The 20,602-nt window shown below is 37.1% G+C and overlaps 2 protein-coding genes across 2 annotated transcripts; both read left to right on the top strand.

Annotated features, from left to right (window-relative positions):
• The first annotated feature begins 8,484 nt into the window (after window positions 1–8,484).
• foxe3 (forkhead box E3) lies at window positions 8,485–11,124 on the top strand. The gene has a single exon (XM_051117225.1). The coding sequence runs from the start codon at window positions 9,567–9,569 to the stop codon at window positions 10,833–10,835; it is 1,269 nt and encodes a 422-aa protein (XP_050973182.1). The 5' UTR covers window positions 8,485–9,566; the 3' UTR covers window positions 10,836–11,124.
• Window positions 11,125–14,754: 3,630 nt separating this feature from the next.
• On the top strand, window positions 14,755–17,062 carry foxd2 (forkhead box D2). The gene has a single exon (XM_051117228.1). It carries the CDS (start codon window positions 15,223–15,225, stop codon window positions 16,330–16,332), a length of 1,110 nt encoding a protein of 369 aa, XP_050973185.1. The 5' UTR covers window positions 14,755–15,222; the 3' UTR covers window positions 16,333–17,062.
• The last annotated feature ends 3,540 nt before the right edge of the window (window positions 17,063–20,602 follow it).

Here is a 20,602-nt window from a genome sequence, read left to right as displayed (position 1 = left end):
GTAATTAATGACGGAATTTTCATTTTTGGGTGAACTATCCCTTTACGGTCTTTCATAACACTAAAGAGCACACAAAGAAAACATGTAGGCTACAAAAAATAGCACTGGAAAAGACCCGCATCCCGTGTTTTCTTGCCTTTAAGTATTGTTCCAAAAACTCAATATGCAAACGTCTTTATACCCGCACACTCTGTATTTACCAAAATATCCAGCAGGGGGAGACATTGCTTCTGAGAAATGTGCATCAGTTTTGTGAAGCGTATTCATAGTTTTGTATTTATGAATCTAGCTTGGTTGAAATGACAGTGGAAACAACAAGAGAGTAAGCAATCGAGAAAGAGAGCATGAGGAAGAAAAGGAAGGAAGCAGGAATCTTAACTTCAGCAGCTTTGGTTCTATTAGATCAGGCTTCTGGTGGAATGGATTAGAGCTCAGGTGAAAGAAAGAGTCTGTCAGGTAGCCTGTCTGTCTGAGATGTCCCAGCGCTAATGGACAGGATAAGATGGTCTTTAATCCTTACATGGGTGGGTAAATAATCCAGGCCTTCTCTGTCCTATGCTGAGCAGGTCTAGACCACTTTAGCACCTATTCAGACCATGTAATGTGACTCAGTGGAGGGACAAGCATGACAATCCTCCTTTAGTAAACAGTACAACAAAACCCATGTAATCTAGAGGAAACCAGGGCTGTGGAGTAGAACGGAGAAATCCCTAAAAACATTCTGAGCATTTAATGCTGCATATAGAATGTTCTCCGGTGCGCTTGGAGTCTTTTAAGGTGACACGGAAAGTGTGTGTATGTGTGTTACTGGATGAATTGTGGGAGGAGCACAGAAGGTGAGGAACTTATCAGAAACCTGTTTGTATCTGACCTTTCTGCTTTAATGAAATGTCATAAAGATAAAAGAGAGGTAACACGTGTGTGTGTGTGTAGGCACAGGCCGTTTGTGAGTGTCCGCTGAATGTAGGCCTAGATGTGTACGTTATACATTGTCTTCCTCTTTCTCCCTCCTCTCTCTGTCTTTCTCCATGTAATAAAAGTTTGGAGATGCCGAAGCTCCATCTCTCATCACTATTCAATGCTCAGCTGCGTCGCAGATGCCTGGAGACCATGACTCCTGCCAGACTTTCAGGCTAATTACATTCAATCCTTTCACACTATTCAGCCTTCTGTTTGATAATGATGAAATAGAAAAAAGTAATTGACACTGACAATTAATCTAGTTACATATTGTCACGTCTGGGCCTAGGTTTAATTAAATTAAAACATCTGTATGTTGTACTAAAAGAATATAACTGGAAAGTCAAATTACTTGGAATCTAACCAGAGTTTTGTACCAGGGTTTTTTCAGGCTGTGAGCAGAGTAAAGACAAGGACAAGTGTCTGTTGAAAGATAAAACTGGAGTAAGACAGAAGGTCCTTGTGTCTTTGCGGTCGTCTCTGTCTCTCATCTCAGAGACTTGTGGCCTCACTTGCGTCATTTGCTCGCTTTTTTCCACTGAGTTTTATTGGTGGATCTAACTGTCTATTTTTAGATAAACAATTGTTTTGTATTCGTATTATATTTTTATCTGTTTTCAATCTCAGATTTATCAAACAACAACAACATAAACCCCAAACAGCAACCACTGAAACAAATTTTTAACTTGTGTATGACAATATTTAATAAACAATCTCTGCGGTGCTTCAGGACACTTAGGATCTTCCAAAACCCCCTTTTGTTTCTAAATACACCCAGACACATTTATTCAGTAAGTCAGTCGGTCAGTCAGCAGTCTGGGCCAACTAACGCTTCAGGAATCTCCTGCCTGCTCAGGGCACTTCCCGCTCTGAGCAACAGACCAGAGAATAAACAAACCCACCAAAACCTACAGTAAACACTACCAAAGAACAGTAAACAGATTCACACCTATCAGGTCCAGTTTTCTGAAATGTTTTCTCTTGTCTATGGGTGCATATTCAACATGTTATGATGCTGTTTTTGATTCGTCCCTTAGCCAAATTAGCTTTTCCTATCAGTCATGATGTGATCATCCTGATGTTTGCATTGTACAAACAGAGATTCTTTGTGACACAGTGAATTTGCAAGCAGAGGACTATAGGACTATAGATTCTTGCTTTGTGTTATAAGTGATACCTGTTTAACCTGTTGAAATTTAAATGCAACAAGTAACTATTAATGAGAGCTGGCTTTAGCACAACATACACTGCCATTCAGAAGTTTGGTATCTGTAAGATTAAGTTTTTTTTTCTTATGCTCATCAAAGTTCCATTTATTTGATCAAAAATACAGAAAAAGGTACTATACTGAAACATTGTTGCAATTTAAAATAATGGTTTTCTATTTTAATATACTTTAAAATATAATTTATTTTTATGATGCAAAGCTGAATTTTCATCAGCCAATACTCCAGTCTTCAGTGTCACATGATCCTTCAGAAATCATTCTAATATGCTGATTTATTATCAGTGTTGGAAACAGTTGTGCTGCTTGCTTTTTTTTGGAACCTCTGAAACTTTTTTTTTTTAAGGATTCTTTGAATAATAAGTCTTTCCACTGTTTCCAACACTGATAATAATATTAGAATGATTTCTGAAGGGTCATGTGAAACTAAAGACTGGAGTAATGATGCGGAAATTCAACTTTGCATTACAGGAATTAATTCTATTTTAAAGTATATTAAAATAGAAAAGCACTATTTTAAATTGCGGTAATATTTCACAGTATTACTGATTTTTACTGTTTTTAATTAAATAAACACAGATGAGCAGAAAAGACTTCTTTAAAAAGCATTATTAAAAATCTTACTAATCCCAAACTTTTGAATGGCAGTGTATCACAACATTCATGGTATAATGCCATGATGCAATTAACGAAATTAATTGTTGCAGTTATTTTAAAGGAAATTAAATTAATTTCAAAAAGGGATAGTTTTTTAATGGATTTAAAGAGATAGTTCATCAAAAAATAAAATAAAATAAAATAAAATAAAATATCTCACATTGTTCTAAACCTGTATGACATTTTTTTTCAGTGGAACACAAAAGAAGATATTCTGAGAGATGTCTGTTTTTTCCCCATCCATATGCTGAAAGTCAATAGGGTCCAATATTGTTTATCGTTCAAAATATCAAAGAACGTCATACAGTTTTAAAACAAAAAGATTGATCAAATGACTTTTTTTGCGAAATATCCCTGATAGTTAACCAGTGTCCATATCTCGCAACGCTGGCGGATAAGAAAATTAAGATGTAACAAAAAAGGGAGGGAAACTGAATTTTAGTGCCCACGTGACCATGTTTGTGCTAGTGAAAGTGAGTTCTCATCTTTGTGCATGGCTGCAGGCCCCGTGGGTCAAAATCACTAAGCACTGTCATTAGGAGTTTGTTGACAATATCAACCATTGCATACTCCTTAAAGGTATAGTTCACCCAAAAATGAAAATTCGGACATCATCGACTCACCCTCATGTTGTTCCTGATCTCTATGAGTTTCTTTCTTTAGTTGATTTTACAAGAAGATATTTCAAAGAATGTTGGTAACCAAATGCTTGCTTGTAGCAGTGACTTCCATAGTATGGAAAAAAAAATACTATGGAAGTCAATGGCTACCAGCAACTGTTTGGTTACCAACTTTCTTCTAAATATATTCTTTTGTCTTCATCAGAAGAAAGAAATTCATACAGGTTTGGAACAGCATGAGTGTGCTTGTGGAGGCTTACAAACATAAATCATATATTCACAGCTTGTGAAACTGTATATTTAATTGGTGTTAGTATGCTGGAAGTGCCCTCACTAATAAGTAAAAACTGATTTGAAGTTATTCTACTGATATCAACAGGTTTGTAAAAAAAAAAACAACTTCACTAATATAATAAAGTCGTGTTGTTGTGGACGTTGATGTAGCAAGAGTTACAGTAAATGATAATGCTGCTCTTTGCCGAGAATGTCAGTGACCTATGCGTGGCGAATGCTTGTGCGAGCGTGCTGGTAAGTGTGTATATGCATTGTGTCTTTGTGTATGTGTGTGTGTTTCTGTGAGAACCATGTTGGAGCGCTTTAGCGAAGCAGCGTAGCGTGCAGGACAGGAGTGATGTGGGCTGAGCCGACCTGACCGAGCCCCGGCCCTACACTAATCCTGCCGTTTTCAGGAGCCCTGGCCCGTACTTGATGAGCTTGGGTAAGAAAAGGGGCAGCTCTTTCTCCCGCTCGCTTTTCCCTCTTTCGTTCCCTCTCGTTCTTTCATTCTCTCTCTCTTTTTCTCATGCACCCCCTCTCAAACCCCAGCCCTGCCTGGAGCCAGTGTGCAAATGAATGAGTTCCAAGTGTTTACTCAGCAATTCTCTCTCCCTCTCCCTCTCTTCCTTGTTCTGACAGAGGTGGACACCAAGCTAAATTTCAAACATCTCTTCCAACATGAAAAAGTTAAATTGGGATAGATTTGGGGTTAAAATTAGGTGAGTTGTGTGACTTATGTTAATAGACATACATTGGCTTCAAAATGTTTAAAACACTGTATGAGTGTTATTGCATTAAATGACAAAATAATCCAACAGAAATATTTGAAAGTATAACAGCACACGCACATTTTAAGCAAAACATTTCACAAAGGTGAGGTTAGTTTTGAGAATATGACTTGTATGCAAATGCCATTTGTTTTTGATTTCATGTCTAATGCAGTGCCATTCATGGATTTTAAATGTGCCTTAATGTTAAAATTCAGTTAGCATTTACTCCTCATGTGTTTCCACACCTGCATTACCCTTTTTTCGACTGTGGATTATGTCTTAACTGTTTTTGCCCACACTGGAGCCAAAATTAATTTTGTTGTATTAAAAAAAAATTAAAAATACAGGTTTGGAAAGACAAAGTAGATGATAAAAGAATTGTCCTTTTTGGTGGAACTATTCTTTGAACTATAAGTGTCCAAATAACACAGGAAGTGTATGAATGTCATTATGAACATCAGTCCAAATGAAATTAATTTTAAAGAACACATTTTTTGAGCGAAACGCTTCATTAAAGTTAAGTTGGGCCTGAGAAAAGGTCATGATTTGTTTGCAAATGCCATTGCTTTGACATTTTGTTTAATGCAGTGGCATGCATACGTTTTAAGTGGGACTTACGCTACCAGTCAAAAGTTTTTGAACAGTAAGATTTTTAATGGTTTTTTTTTAAGTCTCTTATGCTCACCAAGTCTAAATTTATTTCATCCAAAAAACACACAGATATTTTTACAATTTAAAATAACTGTTTTCTGTTTGAATATGTTTTAAAATGTAATTTATTCCTGTGATCAAAGATACATTTTACAGCATCATTATTCCAGTCTTCAGTGTCACATGATCCTTTAGAGATCATTCTAATATGCTGATTTGCTGTTCAAGAATCATTTTTTTTATTATTGTTATTATCAATATTTAAAACAGTTGAGTACATTTTTTCAGGATTTTGTAACATACACTATACCATGCAAAAACTTGGAGTCTGTATAATTTAGAATTTATTGAAATTAATGCTTCTATTTAGCAAGGATGCTTTAAATTAATCATAAAGACATTTATGTTATACAAGATTTCTATTTCAGATAAATGCTGTTCTTCTGAACTTTCTATTCATCAGTAAAACCTGAAAAAATCTACTCAGCTGTTTGCAATAATAATAATAATAATAATAAAATGTTTTTTGAGTAGCAAAGAAGAATATTAGAATGATTTCTGAAGGATCATGTGACTGGAGTAATGATGCTAAATATTCAGCAGTTATTTTAAATGGTAAAAATATTTTACATTTTTACTGTTTTTGCTGCGTTTTGGATCAAATAAATGCAGAAGAGACTTTAAAACAAAAATCTTACTGTTCAAAAGCTTTTGACTACTAATGTAAAGAGAAAGTTAACCTAAAAATACTAATTCTGTAATAATTTACACACCTGTATGACTTTTTTTTTTTTTTATTCTGTGAAGCATGTCTAAGTCAGCTTAAAATAATTTGTTACCCTCCTGCCTTAAAATTTTAAGTTGAGTCAACTAAAATAAGTTTAATATATAATAACTTGAAATGTCAAGTTGTACTAAGTAACAACTTAGATATTTGTGTTTGCTAAACTTAACAGATGGGTAAGTAACCCAGCTGCCTTAAAATTTTAAGTTGATTCAACTCAAATATCTAAGTTGTCATTTAGTATAGTTTAACATTTCAGGTTGAATAAACTTTTCTGAGTTGACTGAACTTAAAATTTTAAGGCAGCCAGGTTACAAATTATTTTAAGTTGACTCAACAAATTGTTTTTTACAGTGTACATGAAAAAATACAGGTTTGGAAGGACACATGGGTTAGTAGATGATGAAAGAATTGTCCTTTTTGGGTAAACTACTCCTTAAAGTGTCCAAATAACAAAGGAAATTTTTCCTGTGCCTTTGCTTGAGGTTGCATGCAATCCATGGGAAATAGACATGCGTTTTACTTTAATAGCTCCTGGGACATTGAATCTTAACAGTCCATTTAATTCAATGCAACCTCAAATAATGCCCTTAGGAAGGCCTTTATATCTTGTATTCTTACTGTATATTCACTTGTTGTAGACTCATCATGATATAAAGCATATGTTCATGCAGTCACATAAGCATTACAAACCAGGCACTTTTTCCAAGAATTAGCAGACTGTGTATTTCTGGTGTGTGTGTGTGATAAGAGAGTAATATTACGGGGATTACCCTGAGATGGTAGGCCCTGGGGCTGCTGGGTGAGGGTGTGGGGGAGGAGGAGCTGTTTCCTGGCTGTAGCCCTTGTTTGTCTGCCTGACCTGGCAGCACTAGGGGCAGATCCTGCTTGGATACAACTCTGATCCCACGCCTGTCTGAAGCTGTTAGCCACCCGCTCTGTTCGGCTAGCTAGGCTTAGCGCGTCTGGGCGCAGGGAGGGGCATGGGCTGGGGCCGCTGCATGCTTTGTGCTTTGAATGCTGTTATGGCTTATGACTCTGGTCTTATTCATCCTGCCATTTCATTCTTATCAGTCAGAGCTGACTACAGTCTGTCCAGTTTGTCCATCTTGTTCTCATTTGTGCTTTAGCCATAGACTGAGAGCGAAAAGGTCTAGGGTAACTTTCTACCTCCTGACCCTCCTATAGATCCCTTGTGTTGAAAAGCAAAGCCCTAGTAATTCCCTGATAGGTTTAACTATTCATTTAAAGCTGGTGAGAATTCTATGTTCATGCTGTTGTTGTCTTACTGTAATTCGATCAGTAAAATCCTGAGTGAGAAGTTGATGTTTTGTGTTATGATGCTGTGTTAACACCCATCTATAGTCTCAATCTGGTAAATACAAATAAACCAGCAGTATTTTTTTTTACATTCTGTAAAGCTTTCACAGCTCAATTGCTGTTTTTAAAGGCTTGTTTTTATTTTTCAATTGGAGGATTTGAGAGATAGTTTGGGAAGTCTGTTATAGCCTTTCTTTGTGTTGTTTCTGGCCTGGATACACATTGAACCCATGGGCAAACTATGAGAGAGAGCGAGAGATCAAGGGACTTGCAGTGAGCAGTCTGTTTCTTTTATTTGTCCTATTTGCACTAAAAACATGTAGCCTGCTAAAATTAAAATTTTAGTTTTGGTTGCTTCTTTTTATATAAAATCAAAGTGAACCAGAAGTAACAAACTGCAAGGAAAAGTTTATTGCTCTCAGATGTTTAGATGTTTAAAACGGTATCATACTGGTGAAAATACACTACCAGTCAAAAGCTTTTGAACTGTAAGATTTTTAATGCTTTTTTTAAGAAGTCTCTTCTGCTCATCAAGCCTGCATTTATTTGATCTAAAGTACAGCAAAAAAAGTAACATTTTGAAATATTTGTACTATTTAAAATAACTTTTTCTATTTGAATGTTTTAAAATGCCATTTTTTCTGAATTCAAAGCTGAATTTTTAGCATCACTTCTCCAGTCCTTTAGAAATCATTCTAATATTCTGATTTGCTGCTCATAAAACATTTATTATTTATTATGTTGAAAACAGCTAAGTAGATTTTTTCAGGTTTCTTTATCTGAAATAGAAATCTTTTTTGTGACATTATGAATGTCTTTATCATCGTCTTTTGATCTTTCTATAATTTCTTTCCCCCAAAGCTTTTAATTTCAGGTAAATGCTGATCTTTGGGTCTTTCTATTCATCAAAGATTCCTGAAAAAAATGTATTCAACTGTTTTAAATATTGATAATAATAATAATAAATGTTTCTTGAACAGCAAACCAGCATATTAGAATGATTTCTGAAAGGTCATGTGACTGTGACTGGAGTAAAGATGCTTAAAATTTAGCTTTGATCACAGGAATAAAACAAATTTCAAAATATTCAAATAGAAAGCAGTTTTCAATTGTTCTGTTAAATTGTACTGTTTTCACTGTAGTTTGGATCAAATAAATGCAGGCTTGGTAAGCAGAAGAGAATTCTTCAAAAAACATTAAAAATCTCGCTGTTCAGTAACTTTTGACTGGTAGTGGATTTCTTTTTTTTATTTTTTATACAGTGAACAAAAATGGTCAACAAATTGAATATTCATAATGTTTCAGGTCTTTGTGAAATGAAGAAAGCACTCATTTGTGAAACTTGTTAAACTTACCTAGTAGGCAGGTATTTAACCTCCACCTCTACAACAGTTCCTTCCTAATCCTCTCTCTTAAGACCCCCAAGTCAGTGGAAGCTATTATGTAAGCCACTTTGCCTTATCTGATATCTCACAATGTATATTCCATATAAGGTCACAAGATGTATTACTTCCTTTTTGTCTTTATTTGAAGGACAGAAGAGGAAACCGTTTATGACAGCTCACATTAATAAATAAAGTAAAAATTATCCACCCTTTTCTTCGCGTAGTGGGCGCATTTGTAAATTGTATAGGTCTGACTTCCAGTCTCATCTGCCTCCAGCTATTTTTAGCTGTACAAATACAGCTGGTTTTGCTGCTTGATATTGCAAATTGGTGTGTCTTGCCATATTATTTTACTGTATTGTCTTAATTATGAACACACTGGTTTGTAGTGCAAACAGTTTCACCATTTACTACATATTGTTATACTAGCTTCTGTGTTGAAGAAAAAGGTGGAAAACATGTAAGACTTTACTTTTTTCCCCTTTCTTGTAAGTATTTTATGTAATAAAGTAATTATTATACTGTAATATATTCTAAATATTGGTATACAGTCAGGTTAATCAGGTATAAAAGCCATTAAATATTTTTACATCTAACTTTCTACAATAGAAGGTTCGACAAGGTACAAATTCATCCGTCCAAAATTAATTTAACGCTGATCTTCTGACCTCGCATTCTTTGTTAGTGAGGGGAGAACTGTCACCCAATCGATCGTCATGAGGCGGCCCGTGTCGTCACTCTGCCCGCTCTATAAAACTCCCCCCGACTCACTCACCTGGTTAGACAAACACCTCTCTAATCTACAGCTGAGCGCACGCTTATTTTGTCATTGACAATATTTTTACAGCCTGTTTAGTGGGCAAACCTGAAGGAATTTTACAATTCTGGCAGTCCTAAAAGTTTACAAAGACAACTTTTATGAATCTTGCAAGTTTTTCATATTTCACGGGCATGTGCAACATGACGGCAGAGTCCCAGCACTCGCCAGCCGAGGCGGCCAGTCCAGTGGTGGTGTCTCCCAACGTGAGCCTGGACTCCCCGATTCCTCTTCCTCCACCTGCGCTGAACCACCAAGCCCGATCCAAGGACGGGGTTCTCATCAAAGCCGAGCCTCGGGGCAGCAGTCCAAATACAGACAGGGAGGAAGGGGTTTCACTGGGTCAAACAGAAGAACATCTGCCCGCCACTGGAAGCCGGCGGAGAAAAAGGCCAGTGCAGCGAGGTAAACCTCCTTACAGTTACATCGCACTTATAGCAATGGCCATCGCCAATTCACCTGAGAGGAAACTCACTCTAGGCGGCATCTATAAGTTCATCATGGAACGCTTTCCATTTTACCGCGAGAATTCCAAGAAGTGGCAAAATTCCATAAGGCATAATCTCACCCTCAACGACTGTTTTGTGAAGATCCCGCGGGAGCCCGGTAGGCCCGGTAAAGGAAACTACTGGACGCTTGACCCGGCCGCTGAGGACATGTTCGACAACGGGAGTTTCTTGCGACGGAGGAAGCGCTTCAAGAGGACCGACGTTAGCACATATCCTGGCTACATGCAAAGCTCGAGTGCTTTCACGCCCACACCTATGGGTAGACAGGCGTACCCCAACACCTTGTACCCGGGTGTAACGTCTGGCTACGGGTCTCAGCTGACTGGTTCTCCGCACCCGGCGATGCTGCATCACTATCAGGCATCGGCCGGGGTCACGCAGGGGCAGCCCAGGATGTTCAGCATCGATAACATTATTAACCAGCAGACAGCGATGCAAGGTGGAGGAGATCTCAACTCGCAGCCTCTCGGCCTGGGTGCTGGAGACTTGAACGCCATGACCTCCAGCTGCTCCGTATCCACCTCTGACCCAACCTGCTTTCAGACACAACCGATAAATCCCACGAGCAACATGCTGAACCGAAACACTGGATCCCTTGCTGCAAACATGACGACCAGCTACACGTACCCCTCCTCGTCTTCGCCTACTCACCTGTCCGGGGTCACGCAGTCCAGCTTCTCACCGGGAGGTTCACAAGTGTACTGTTCGGGGAACAGGATTTCCCTGCCGCCTGTGCGTTCCGGGTCCTGCGCAGATCATACAGAACCACTTTTAGGCCTCTCCGGACCGACAATGAACTCCTACAATAATTCCTATATGAGACAAGCCAATTTTGCCTCAGGACTGGAGCGATACATGTGAAAAATCCTGCACTGACAACGCGATCCACTGCATATCAATGGCCCCGACAATGAGTTCTTGTTTATTATGTAACAAAAGTTGTGTACCGTGTGACAGAATTAACAAGTTATTTGTTTTGTATAAAATCAAGAGTTACAGTTCTGTTTTTGAAGTTCTGAAACATTTGTTTGGACAAACAACCCCCTGAACAATGTAAATATTTTTATCAAATAAATGTTTTTGTGTAATGTTTTCGTTTGTTCTCTATTTCACCTGTCGTTCAGAACAATTTGATTCAATGATCCAACATAATAACAAAAACAGTAATATATCATCTTGTTACTTGAATCCTTCAATTATATGTGTAACAGTCCGTGTACCATTTAAATAATAATAATAATTATTTGTTTAACATTGGGCACAATGCTTCTATTATCCACTATTACTATTTTTGATAATTGATGGTTAAATAATTTTGTCAGTTGACAGTCTATGGGTCTGAAAAAATCAGTTACAATTCAGTATTGCAGAATTATTTTTGCAGTAGATTATTTTTCCCCCATTTTTGACACTTACGCTTGTAAAATAATATCTTAGCAAAACATTTTGCAGTATATTTTGTCTTAATCACAAACTGTGTAAGCGTCCACTTATTTTGCTGGTGAGGGGGCGACATCGACTGGTTATTGGACTAAACGTCAATAAAACCAAGATTTGGAGCATTTTGCATAAAATCCACTAGATGTCAGACACCACCAAGTTAACGCCATGACTGAGTTTCCCAGTACCCTAAGAACGTTTGTCTAATGGTTGTCAATGTAGCACGTAGAAAACGTTTAATCTCATAGACACATTAACACTTAGTAAATAAGAAAGCTTTTTTTTTTTTTCATCACTGCAAAGTCATATTATTTTCGATGAATTAATATTTAGTTAAAAATAGCTTTTAAAACAATACTCCGCAATCTTACTTTATGGTTGTATCCTGTACGTTTTGAACGTATATTTTAAACGTTTTCAAATTGTGTGTATACGTTTATAAAGGAGTACAAGCTAAATGGTAGCCGCGTCACTTATAATCCACAACAACTTTAGCCTACTTATTATTATTTTATTTAGGATCTATTTTTTAAACTGTCATCAAAACCGTCATTGATTTATTTTTTATTTTTTTCCCTTTTTAAATTCAGAATGTTTAAATTTTTTGAGTGTTCTGCCCCTCTGCAAGATGAAGAGCGGTTTTCATGTAATTTTAAGCTCTTTTCATATTGCAGAGACAAACTCTTGTTTGGCCTTAGTTTAATACTCTTGTAACTAAGGTGCACTTAATTTCTTATTGACATAAAATATATGTAGGCTACTGGTTTGAGAAAATGGCGTTAAAATAAGTTTTTTCTCCTTTTTTTTTTAAGTGTCCAAATCATTTAAATAAAAGTGTGATGTGATTTAGTTATTGAGAAACATGTCATGTCGTTATAGTCCTCTGACTTTTTGCAGTCGATTTAATTACCACGAAATTTAATTTAGGAATAATACGTTTTAAGGGCCACAATACTATTTTTCCCAAAATTAAAGAGGTGGCCTGTGTGGTTATTTTTTGGTTTGATTTAGTTGGTTATGGAGTTGAAGCGCAATTGTGTGAGAAGCACAATAGAACCGCTAGGTGGCAGTAATGTGATTTTAAAAAATGTTACAGAGTTACAGTAAGCTATACAGAGTCCTTTTATTCCGTGTCAGCCATCAACACATCAACCGGTAAGCCCACTTAAAAGCGGAAAGGATGAAAAAAGGAAGGGGAAGCCTATTTGTCAGTTTAGGCCCAAAACCGACGGTGATTATCTGGTTCTTTTTTAGAGTGTCGACTGTGGTTTGCACTATGACATTTATGTTGCACAGGGACCTATGCGTGCTCGGCATTTCTTTTTTTTTTTTTTTTTTTTCTTTTTTTAATTTGGGGTCTGTTGAGTGAACAGAAAAGAGTTTTATTAAAACATATTCTCTCAAGCTCTGTTTATAAATATTTTGGAGTTTGAATTACATAAGGCATTGTAAAAAGTCCTAAAATAAAGGATACTCTAATTTAAGAGAATATTTGTAACTATTGAATTTATAAATCAAATAGCTTATTTGATGAGACAGAAAAATTGCATGAGGTGCTAACTTGACATTTGATTTTGGGCTCCCATAGGCAGCTGTTCTGTAATTGTCACAGATTGCTCCGACCCCGCCATCGTTTCCAACAAGCGGTTGATGAACTACAATTTTGACCTTTTTTATTTCTTACCTTTCTTTCATTAAATTTCTTTTATAACGTTGACACCTTTATATCTTTTTTTTATTTCTTACCTTTCTTACATTAAATTTCTTTTATAACGTTGACACCTTTATATCTCAAATGTTTAGCAATTAACTTATTTCAAGCTATGAAGACTGCATGCTAAACAGTATAGTAAAAGATTAAACCAAAATATTTTTAATTACCGAAATGCCTGTTTTTGTGTGTACTTTAAATAGACTCATGTTTAGCCAATGGAATAAAAATTCTTATGGGAAACAGAATATAAGAGAAAATATGGTCACAAAACATGCTGAGCATGAAAGTTGGCATATCCTGTGGAACATATTTTAATCTGACTGAGGCACAGACTTGGTCTTTGTGTTTGTATATGAATAATGAGCATAATGAAAAATGAATTCGATGCCCACGTTTTGTGGCGCATGGCTTGTCATCCACCCATAAGCAATGACGAATTCAAACAGGTTGCAGGGAGTATTGTGCTTTTTTTATACGTTAGTAGAATATTTACATAGTATCCATAAATGGATGTGTTTGGAATTCCTGACAGAGAAAAAAGAGGTGAATAACAGCACTAAAAAAGTATCCTTCGTAGAACATAAAAGCACGAGATTTTGTAAAAAACGCAAATTTCGTTTCATCCCCTTTTTGTAAGCATACGTTGTTATATTTAAAGACAATTTAAGGTTATTTTCATGCCAAATAAATATATGATATTAAAATTGTCCATGCACCTGCCGAATTCTAGAATAACTTACTGATATATGCTGTTCTGCTTTGGCAATGCAATGCAAATGAATACAAAGATATTTACAAATATCGTAAAATATTTAAATATATGCAATTAATTATATTATGGCTTCTATGTGCTAAATTGAGGCTTAACTTTAACTAAGCCTGAATAATATTAAAATAATTTGTCCCTAATGGTCCTATAGAGTTTGTAAATAATCACTTGTTTTGTAACCCTGAAATTTCTCTGTTTTCGGTCTCATGTAACCTATTATATGATGTGTCAGTTTTTTAAAAAAACAAAAATCGATTTGTTAAATCTTTTTGAAGGAAGCGATTTTATACTATTTATTTGGTAGGAATTTGTTTATTTCTGCCTCTTATTTCTATATCATAGCCAGTGGAATAAAACACCCATCTGCCGATTTAATGCAAAAAATAAATAAATAAAAAAATTCAGTGGTTTTCTTTATTTCTTTATTTTGTTTATTTGCTCGATCATTGACTTATTAATATATCTATTAATATCTGATTATTTACTTGAATGATTTCTTGTTGTTATTAAGCTGATTATTTTAAGCAACATTAGAAAATAATAAATAATTATTGTAGTAACTTGTGATATTTGTTTTATGCGTTGCCAGTTTGTCTGTCGCCACAAATCCTCAGCTTTATTAAATTTAAATCGTGCGGAATTTAACCCGTCATATATCCTATACGGATTTTGTATCTTATCAGTATTATTTTTGTCATTTGTCACGAATGTCAGTTAAATACACGCGTTAAGGCGAGCTGATAACACGTACTTGCTGTTTTCTCCCCTGTGCTGCTTTTCTCGGCTCTAAACTCGCCGTAGTTCCTGGTTACTGACATGCTGATCACGTGATTATGGTGCCTGAATAAATAGTTTTTGGAAGCCGCGCGGGGGTATACTTGGAGGCTCGTTCACGCACAGCGCTACGACTGTACAAGACAACAAATGCTCGAATAATGAAAACTGAAAACTCGTTAGTGAATGCATAGTCATAGTGCTATTCGTATGATCCAAAAGTTCATGTTGCATACGGACCAACTACGCTCCGTGAAAAGGAAATCGAGGTCTTAACCGAGTGCCCAGTTAGACTTGAAAGCGCTCTGAGCTCTGGACGATTTTTGTGTTATGCAAGTCCGTTGTGATTCTTTCGAGTGTATTTTCGTTTCTTGAGGTGCATTTTCTATGCGGCTCCCGGACGTGAAGAAAACATATTCTTGGCTTCAGGAGGTCGGGAGCTTTGTAGTTTCAGAAGGCACAAGTGACTGAGAGGACACACTGCTTGTGTTGGGTGCTACACGAGACTGGACACGGAACGCGAGAGAGGAAGAAAAAAAGACTCTCCAAGGATGACTCTGGGGACGGACATGTCGGACAGTTCTGCTCTGTCCGACGACGTGGACATCGATGTCGTTGGTGGGGATATTGTAAAAGAGGGTAAATATCTTCACCACCATCATAGTTTTCACTTGGACAATGACTCCGATGACAATCTATCCCAGAATGCGGGGGAGGGCGCAATCTCTCCGGGCCAAAGCAGTTTGGACTGTCCGGCCGACCGGGTCGGGCCACGGGATGACAGCAGAACCGGTACGTTAACTGGGGATAAACCAGGGAAAAATGCATTGGTGAAACCCCCTTATTCCTATATAGCCCTGATAACCATGGCTATCCTGCAGAGCCCGAAGAAACGTTTGACTCTCAGCGAGATCTGCGAGTTCATCAGCAACAGGTTCCCATATTACCGGGAGAAATTCCCCGCGTGGCAAAACTCTATCCGTCACAACCTGTCACTGAACGATTGCTTTGTCAAAATACCCCGCGAACCCGGTAACCCGGGCAAAGGCAATTACTGGACCCTCGACCCAGAGTCCGCCGACATGTTTGACAATGGGAGTTTTCTGCGCAGAAGGAAGCGCTTCAAAAGACACCAGACCAACGAGATCCTCAGGGACGCGGGGGGATTTCTACCTGGCTTTGGCTACGGACCTTACGGTTACAATTACGGCCTACAGCTGCAAAATTTCCACGCGCATCACCCCTATCACCCACACCACCCGGGAGGCGCGTTTCCTTTCCAAAACGCACCGTGTGCTCTCCCGACGCCTTCCTCGATATTCTCCACGCCACACAGCTTGCCTTCGTTTTTAGGGACCGAGCTGAGAAAGCCTTTCTATCCTCAACTCAGCCCGACTCTTCCTGGTCTGGCGCCTCTCAAGACGGACACTAATGGTCCAAGTCGGCCTTCCTTCTCTATAGACAATATAATTGGTGCGGCCAGCTCACCGGCTTCGCCGTACACCACACAACCGGGTGGACAGGCTCAGATCTTGGCCATGCTGACTCCCACACTTGCTTCGGCCACGAACCACTTGAATCTAACGCAGGAAACGATGCTTCAGCCCGGCACACAGACTTTCTCGAGCAAAACGACAAGCCTTAACAATTGCCATTTCTAGAGTGGCAGCAAATAGAAAGTGCAGCAGTCCAGTTTAATATGGTTGTTTCGTCATTTGCTAAGGTAGGATTTACACTTTTGCAAGATTAAAATGCCGCCCGTTTCATGTTTCTGAATTCTTAAATAAAAGGCTAATTAAGTATATTTATGAACTGTAAATATGTAAGATTTTGAAGAGAGAAACAGGCTGAAGAGAGGAAATTAAAGACCATGTAAATAGTAAGCTAAGATTTCACCTTTGGACGGCCAGTGGACCTTTGCCGTTTTGTCCAGAAAGTCAAATAGTTTGTACTCATTGACATGGAATTTCCTCTTTTGGTTGACTTAAATGAAGATTGTTTTAATTATTTTATTGTTTTGTATATTTTGTGAGTTTGTGAAAAGCACTGTCAATACCGAGACTTAAAACTCAGGATTTTACTTGTTTTGAAAGCACATTGCCAGAGACAATAGGGGCTGTAAATAGAATACATAGGTTAACGTCCCACTTCCCCTATATAGTTCTCTCAACAGAAGTGTTCTGGTGAATTTTATTCTTATTTTATTTCTGTTGATAGATGATTATGTGGTTCTTGGTGTAAATCGCATTACCTCTTTCTGTCTGACTCTTGTTAATACATATTTCATTATTCCATTGAAAAATTATCTGTGAAAAGAATGTTGTTATATGTAAAGAGACAAAACAATGTCCATAGGTCATTTTTTTGTTGTAATGGCAAGACAATAAATGTTTGTGAATTTTGAAGATGTTTTCGTTAACTTCTTTTCGCTTTAGTCTTCAAACAGGCCTACCAACCAACAGCTTCACAGACTTGTCTAACGTTTATTCACAAAATATACTGTTTCAAGTTCAAACAAGTGAGTTAAGAAAACCAATCATTTTAACCACATTGTTTTTGTTTTCGTGTAATCGTTTTCACCCGTGTACATAATACTAGCCCTATTAAGAACAAATAATATAGGCTAATTACACTGTTAAAATGTTAATGTTTGCTGCCACACTGTATCACTTATTAAGGCTTTAGGCTAAATAGATTTTTTATTAAATCATAGTGTGTGACGTTTTCACACCAGTATTTAGTACGTTGAAGGCCCAAGGCACATGTTTCCTCTTGTGTGGCGCTTTGAGCCATGATAATTGACCAGTTTCTGGCAAACGACAAAGAGCTAAAGCAATGGGAACATCGGCGCTTGAAAGCCTATAATTGAATGTGAGGGTTCTACATGGATACCCACGAAGTCTTTTGAGGATTCGTTGCTAATTTGTGGTAGCATTTTTTTCATCTGGAATCTAATCCACAATAATGCAGCTTTTTGCCCATTTGTTGATGTTGTCACTGAAGACCTTGTCCCTAAGGCCTGAATGGGTACCCAGCAAGTGGTCCCTAGCGAGACAAGCCACACACATTTGCTTCTGAAAGGCGATCGTCTTAAAAGACTCTCGGTTGTCCGCTTTCATGTCATCTGTGTTGTCTTGAGACATGTACAAAAGAAGCAGCGGGAATTCACCGTAGTGCGAAAAACAGACTGATGAATCCATTTCAGAGTTGGCCGAGCACACGGTACTGTTCAGAAGGTGGTACAAAAAAGCTGCCTTTATTTACTTGGTTCGTGCGCAAATGGGTAAATTTGCTTCGTGGGGTGTTTTTGACAACTGGTTGTTAGGCATAAAGGAAGGGTTGACTCACTCACCGTATTTTTCTCTCTTCTTCAACTCCGCAAATCCTTTTGAAGCGAATGCAAACATGTCGGTCGCGGTTGTAGCCTATTAATTCAAAACGCCGTATATTTTATCATCTAAAAACAGGCTAAAATATTGGGTGATGTTTCATGACAACAAAAGTGAACCAAACTAATAGTTAAACCGTATTTTTCAAGCACGCCTGGACCACCAACCAAAAACTGTGCGTGAAACTGAAATGTTTTTTTTTTTTTTTTTTTAATTATTATTTTGGTCTGTCATAATAGTTATATAATATCAACACATAGCCATAAAAACTTTTTTTTTAGTATAAAGGGCATACCTTTATATTACATTTAAAATATTTTTTTAATAGGAGTTGCAGAGTCTATTAATTTGGAAATTACTGAATTATTGAGGAGTAGAGTATCCTAAATTAATATAAAGCGCGGGAGAGGGCTGTACTTTTTGGCTACTCAGAAATGTAATGCTTAGTCTATTGAATAATTAAACCAAGGGTATGCTAATCATACTTACTCTATTTTTATTTGTCTCTTTATTTATTTATTTAAAGTAGGGTGACTTTTCAGGCTGACTTGAGGGCAGAGGTCATGTGCTTCTCTAGCAAACACTGGTAAAAAGACTAGGAGGAAGGACGATAAATGTATTGCTGGTCTAGGTGACAGCAGCGGAGAGGAAGAAGCATTACACAATAGTGTACTTTTGATCTGTACTTACAGCGAATAAAACCGTACTCGCGGCCTATGAATGAAATGGAAAGGAGAAAAATCTCCTCCTAACCGCGCTTGCTTTACATGTGGTCGTGTTTACGCCTATGTCATAATTTACAGCTAATGAATTTGTGGCGATTAGTTAAGTTTCAGAAAGATGGGCTCTTGATTAAAGGAGGCTAAATGCGAGATGGCCTTTAATGTGAAAAAAAGGACGTTCATCTTCTCTCTTGACGTTCAGTACTTTTCAGTCTTGTTTTGTCTCTCCATGAGAAATCACATCACTCTCCTTTAATCGGATCGAAAGTGTAAATCATGGGTTACGGCCTTAAATCCCACTAATTGCCCGTTCATTTCGCTTTCATTTTTCCGTGTGGCGCGTTAGTTACACCATGAGGAGACCACCCACGATTTTGCATGGAGCAAAGCGTATCTCTACTTATCTCTTCTATCGCTGTAATTTTAAAACGGATATCTCTAAAACAACTGCGTATTTGCTTCTGGCCTGGCGTTTTAAATGTTCTCTGCATTTTGCGACGTTGTCAGCTTTTCTTGTCTGCTTTTCTGCACGGGCTGTTCATCCAAATTACGGGGTTCACACTATTGCGTGCAGTGAATTTTTTATTTTTTTTCCCAGTTAACTGTGCTGTTGATTATAAGATTTAAGTTTACGTTTACCCTTACTAATGCTATCCGATCGATGTTTCGTTCAAGTAACTTTTGAATTTTTAGAGGGATGACAGTTTGATTTAGGTTTAATTTTGATATTTTTTTATAACCATTTCATTTTGCACAAGGCCTATATTTTAGATAAGTAATTCATTTTGACTATTTTACAGTTAATGGCTGCTAAACAATGTATGTTTTTATGCATAAGTGCACATAAATAATTTATATTTCTTAGACTTTTATGCTGTATAGCAGGCGCCTTTCATACGTTTTCAATTTTAAAAACAGCTTTCACTGGACGCGTAAAATGGGTAGGCATCATTTAGTATGTACATTAGCCATATCTTTCCAGGATAAATGGTGTACTAATTATAAATTGGTGTTGTACATTAATTTATTTTTGATGAAAAGTGTGTAGGCCTATTATTTAATTTATGGGCAACGAGCAAGCAAAGAACTTACACATGGCACTGTTTTTCATATTTTTGCGGTGAATAATGCATAAAAGCGCTAATAATGATTTCTTCTTATTCCTGTGTCGTGATTAGGTTGTTTGCAGCCCATACTCCTAACATTTCATTAATCCATTGAGCGAGGGATTATTTCATATAGCATAGTTTTATACAGCTTTAAAAATGGTCATGAAATGAGTAAAATATTAAATATGCTATGAGCTATGCATTTGGCAGTATTCATTTCTGAAAATTAATTTTCTTGCAATTATGATTTAAAAAAAAAGAATTTAAAGATTGTTTCACGAATTGTTTTAAAATATAATTAAGCCTATTATTAAATTGTTGCCGTTGTTGTTTTTGGCTTGTTACGAACAGAACTCAGCTGTGTGTCTGTGTGTATTAGTGAGGATCTTGTTACAAGACCATAGCTTGTATCTATTTTAGTTCCATAGTTATAATTAGAAAATTATATAAAGCGTCTTGATATAAAAAGGAGTCTGAGATACATAATACCTTAGATGAACCGGGGCACCTGCTGCAAGAACTGCATGGTGCTGCGCGCTCGTTCTCGTGCTACATTTAATATACAACTCCGTAAATCTCAGCGAGGCCGTTTTTTAAAATCAAATATCGGGTGCAAGCAGCTTCTTTTAATGCGCATTAACGTGATCTCGTTATTATTGTTTGCCTTTTTCGATTATGTATAATTGATGTAAAATAATGAAACCTGTTGAC

This window comes from Labeo rohita, chromosome 8, assembly GCF_022985175.1.
Source record: "Labeo rohita strain BAU-BD-2019 chromosome 8, IGBB_LRoh.1.0, whole genome shotgun sequence".
Taxonomy (NCBI): Eukaryota; Metazoa; Chordata; class Actinopteri; order Cypriniformes; family Cyprinidae; genus Labeo; species Labeo rohita.
The sequence above is the reverse complement of the archived record's forward strand: the minus strand, read 5'-3'. Positions and strand labels throughout refer to the sequence as shown.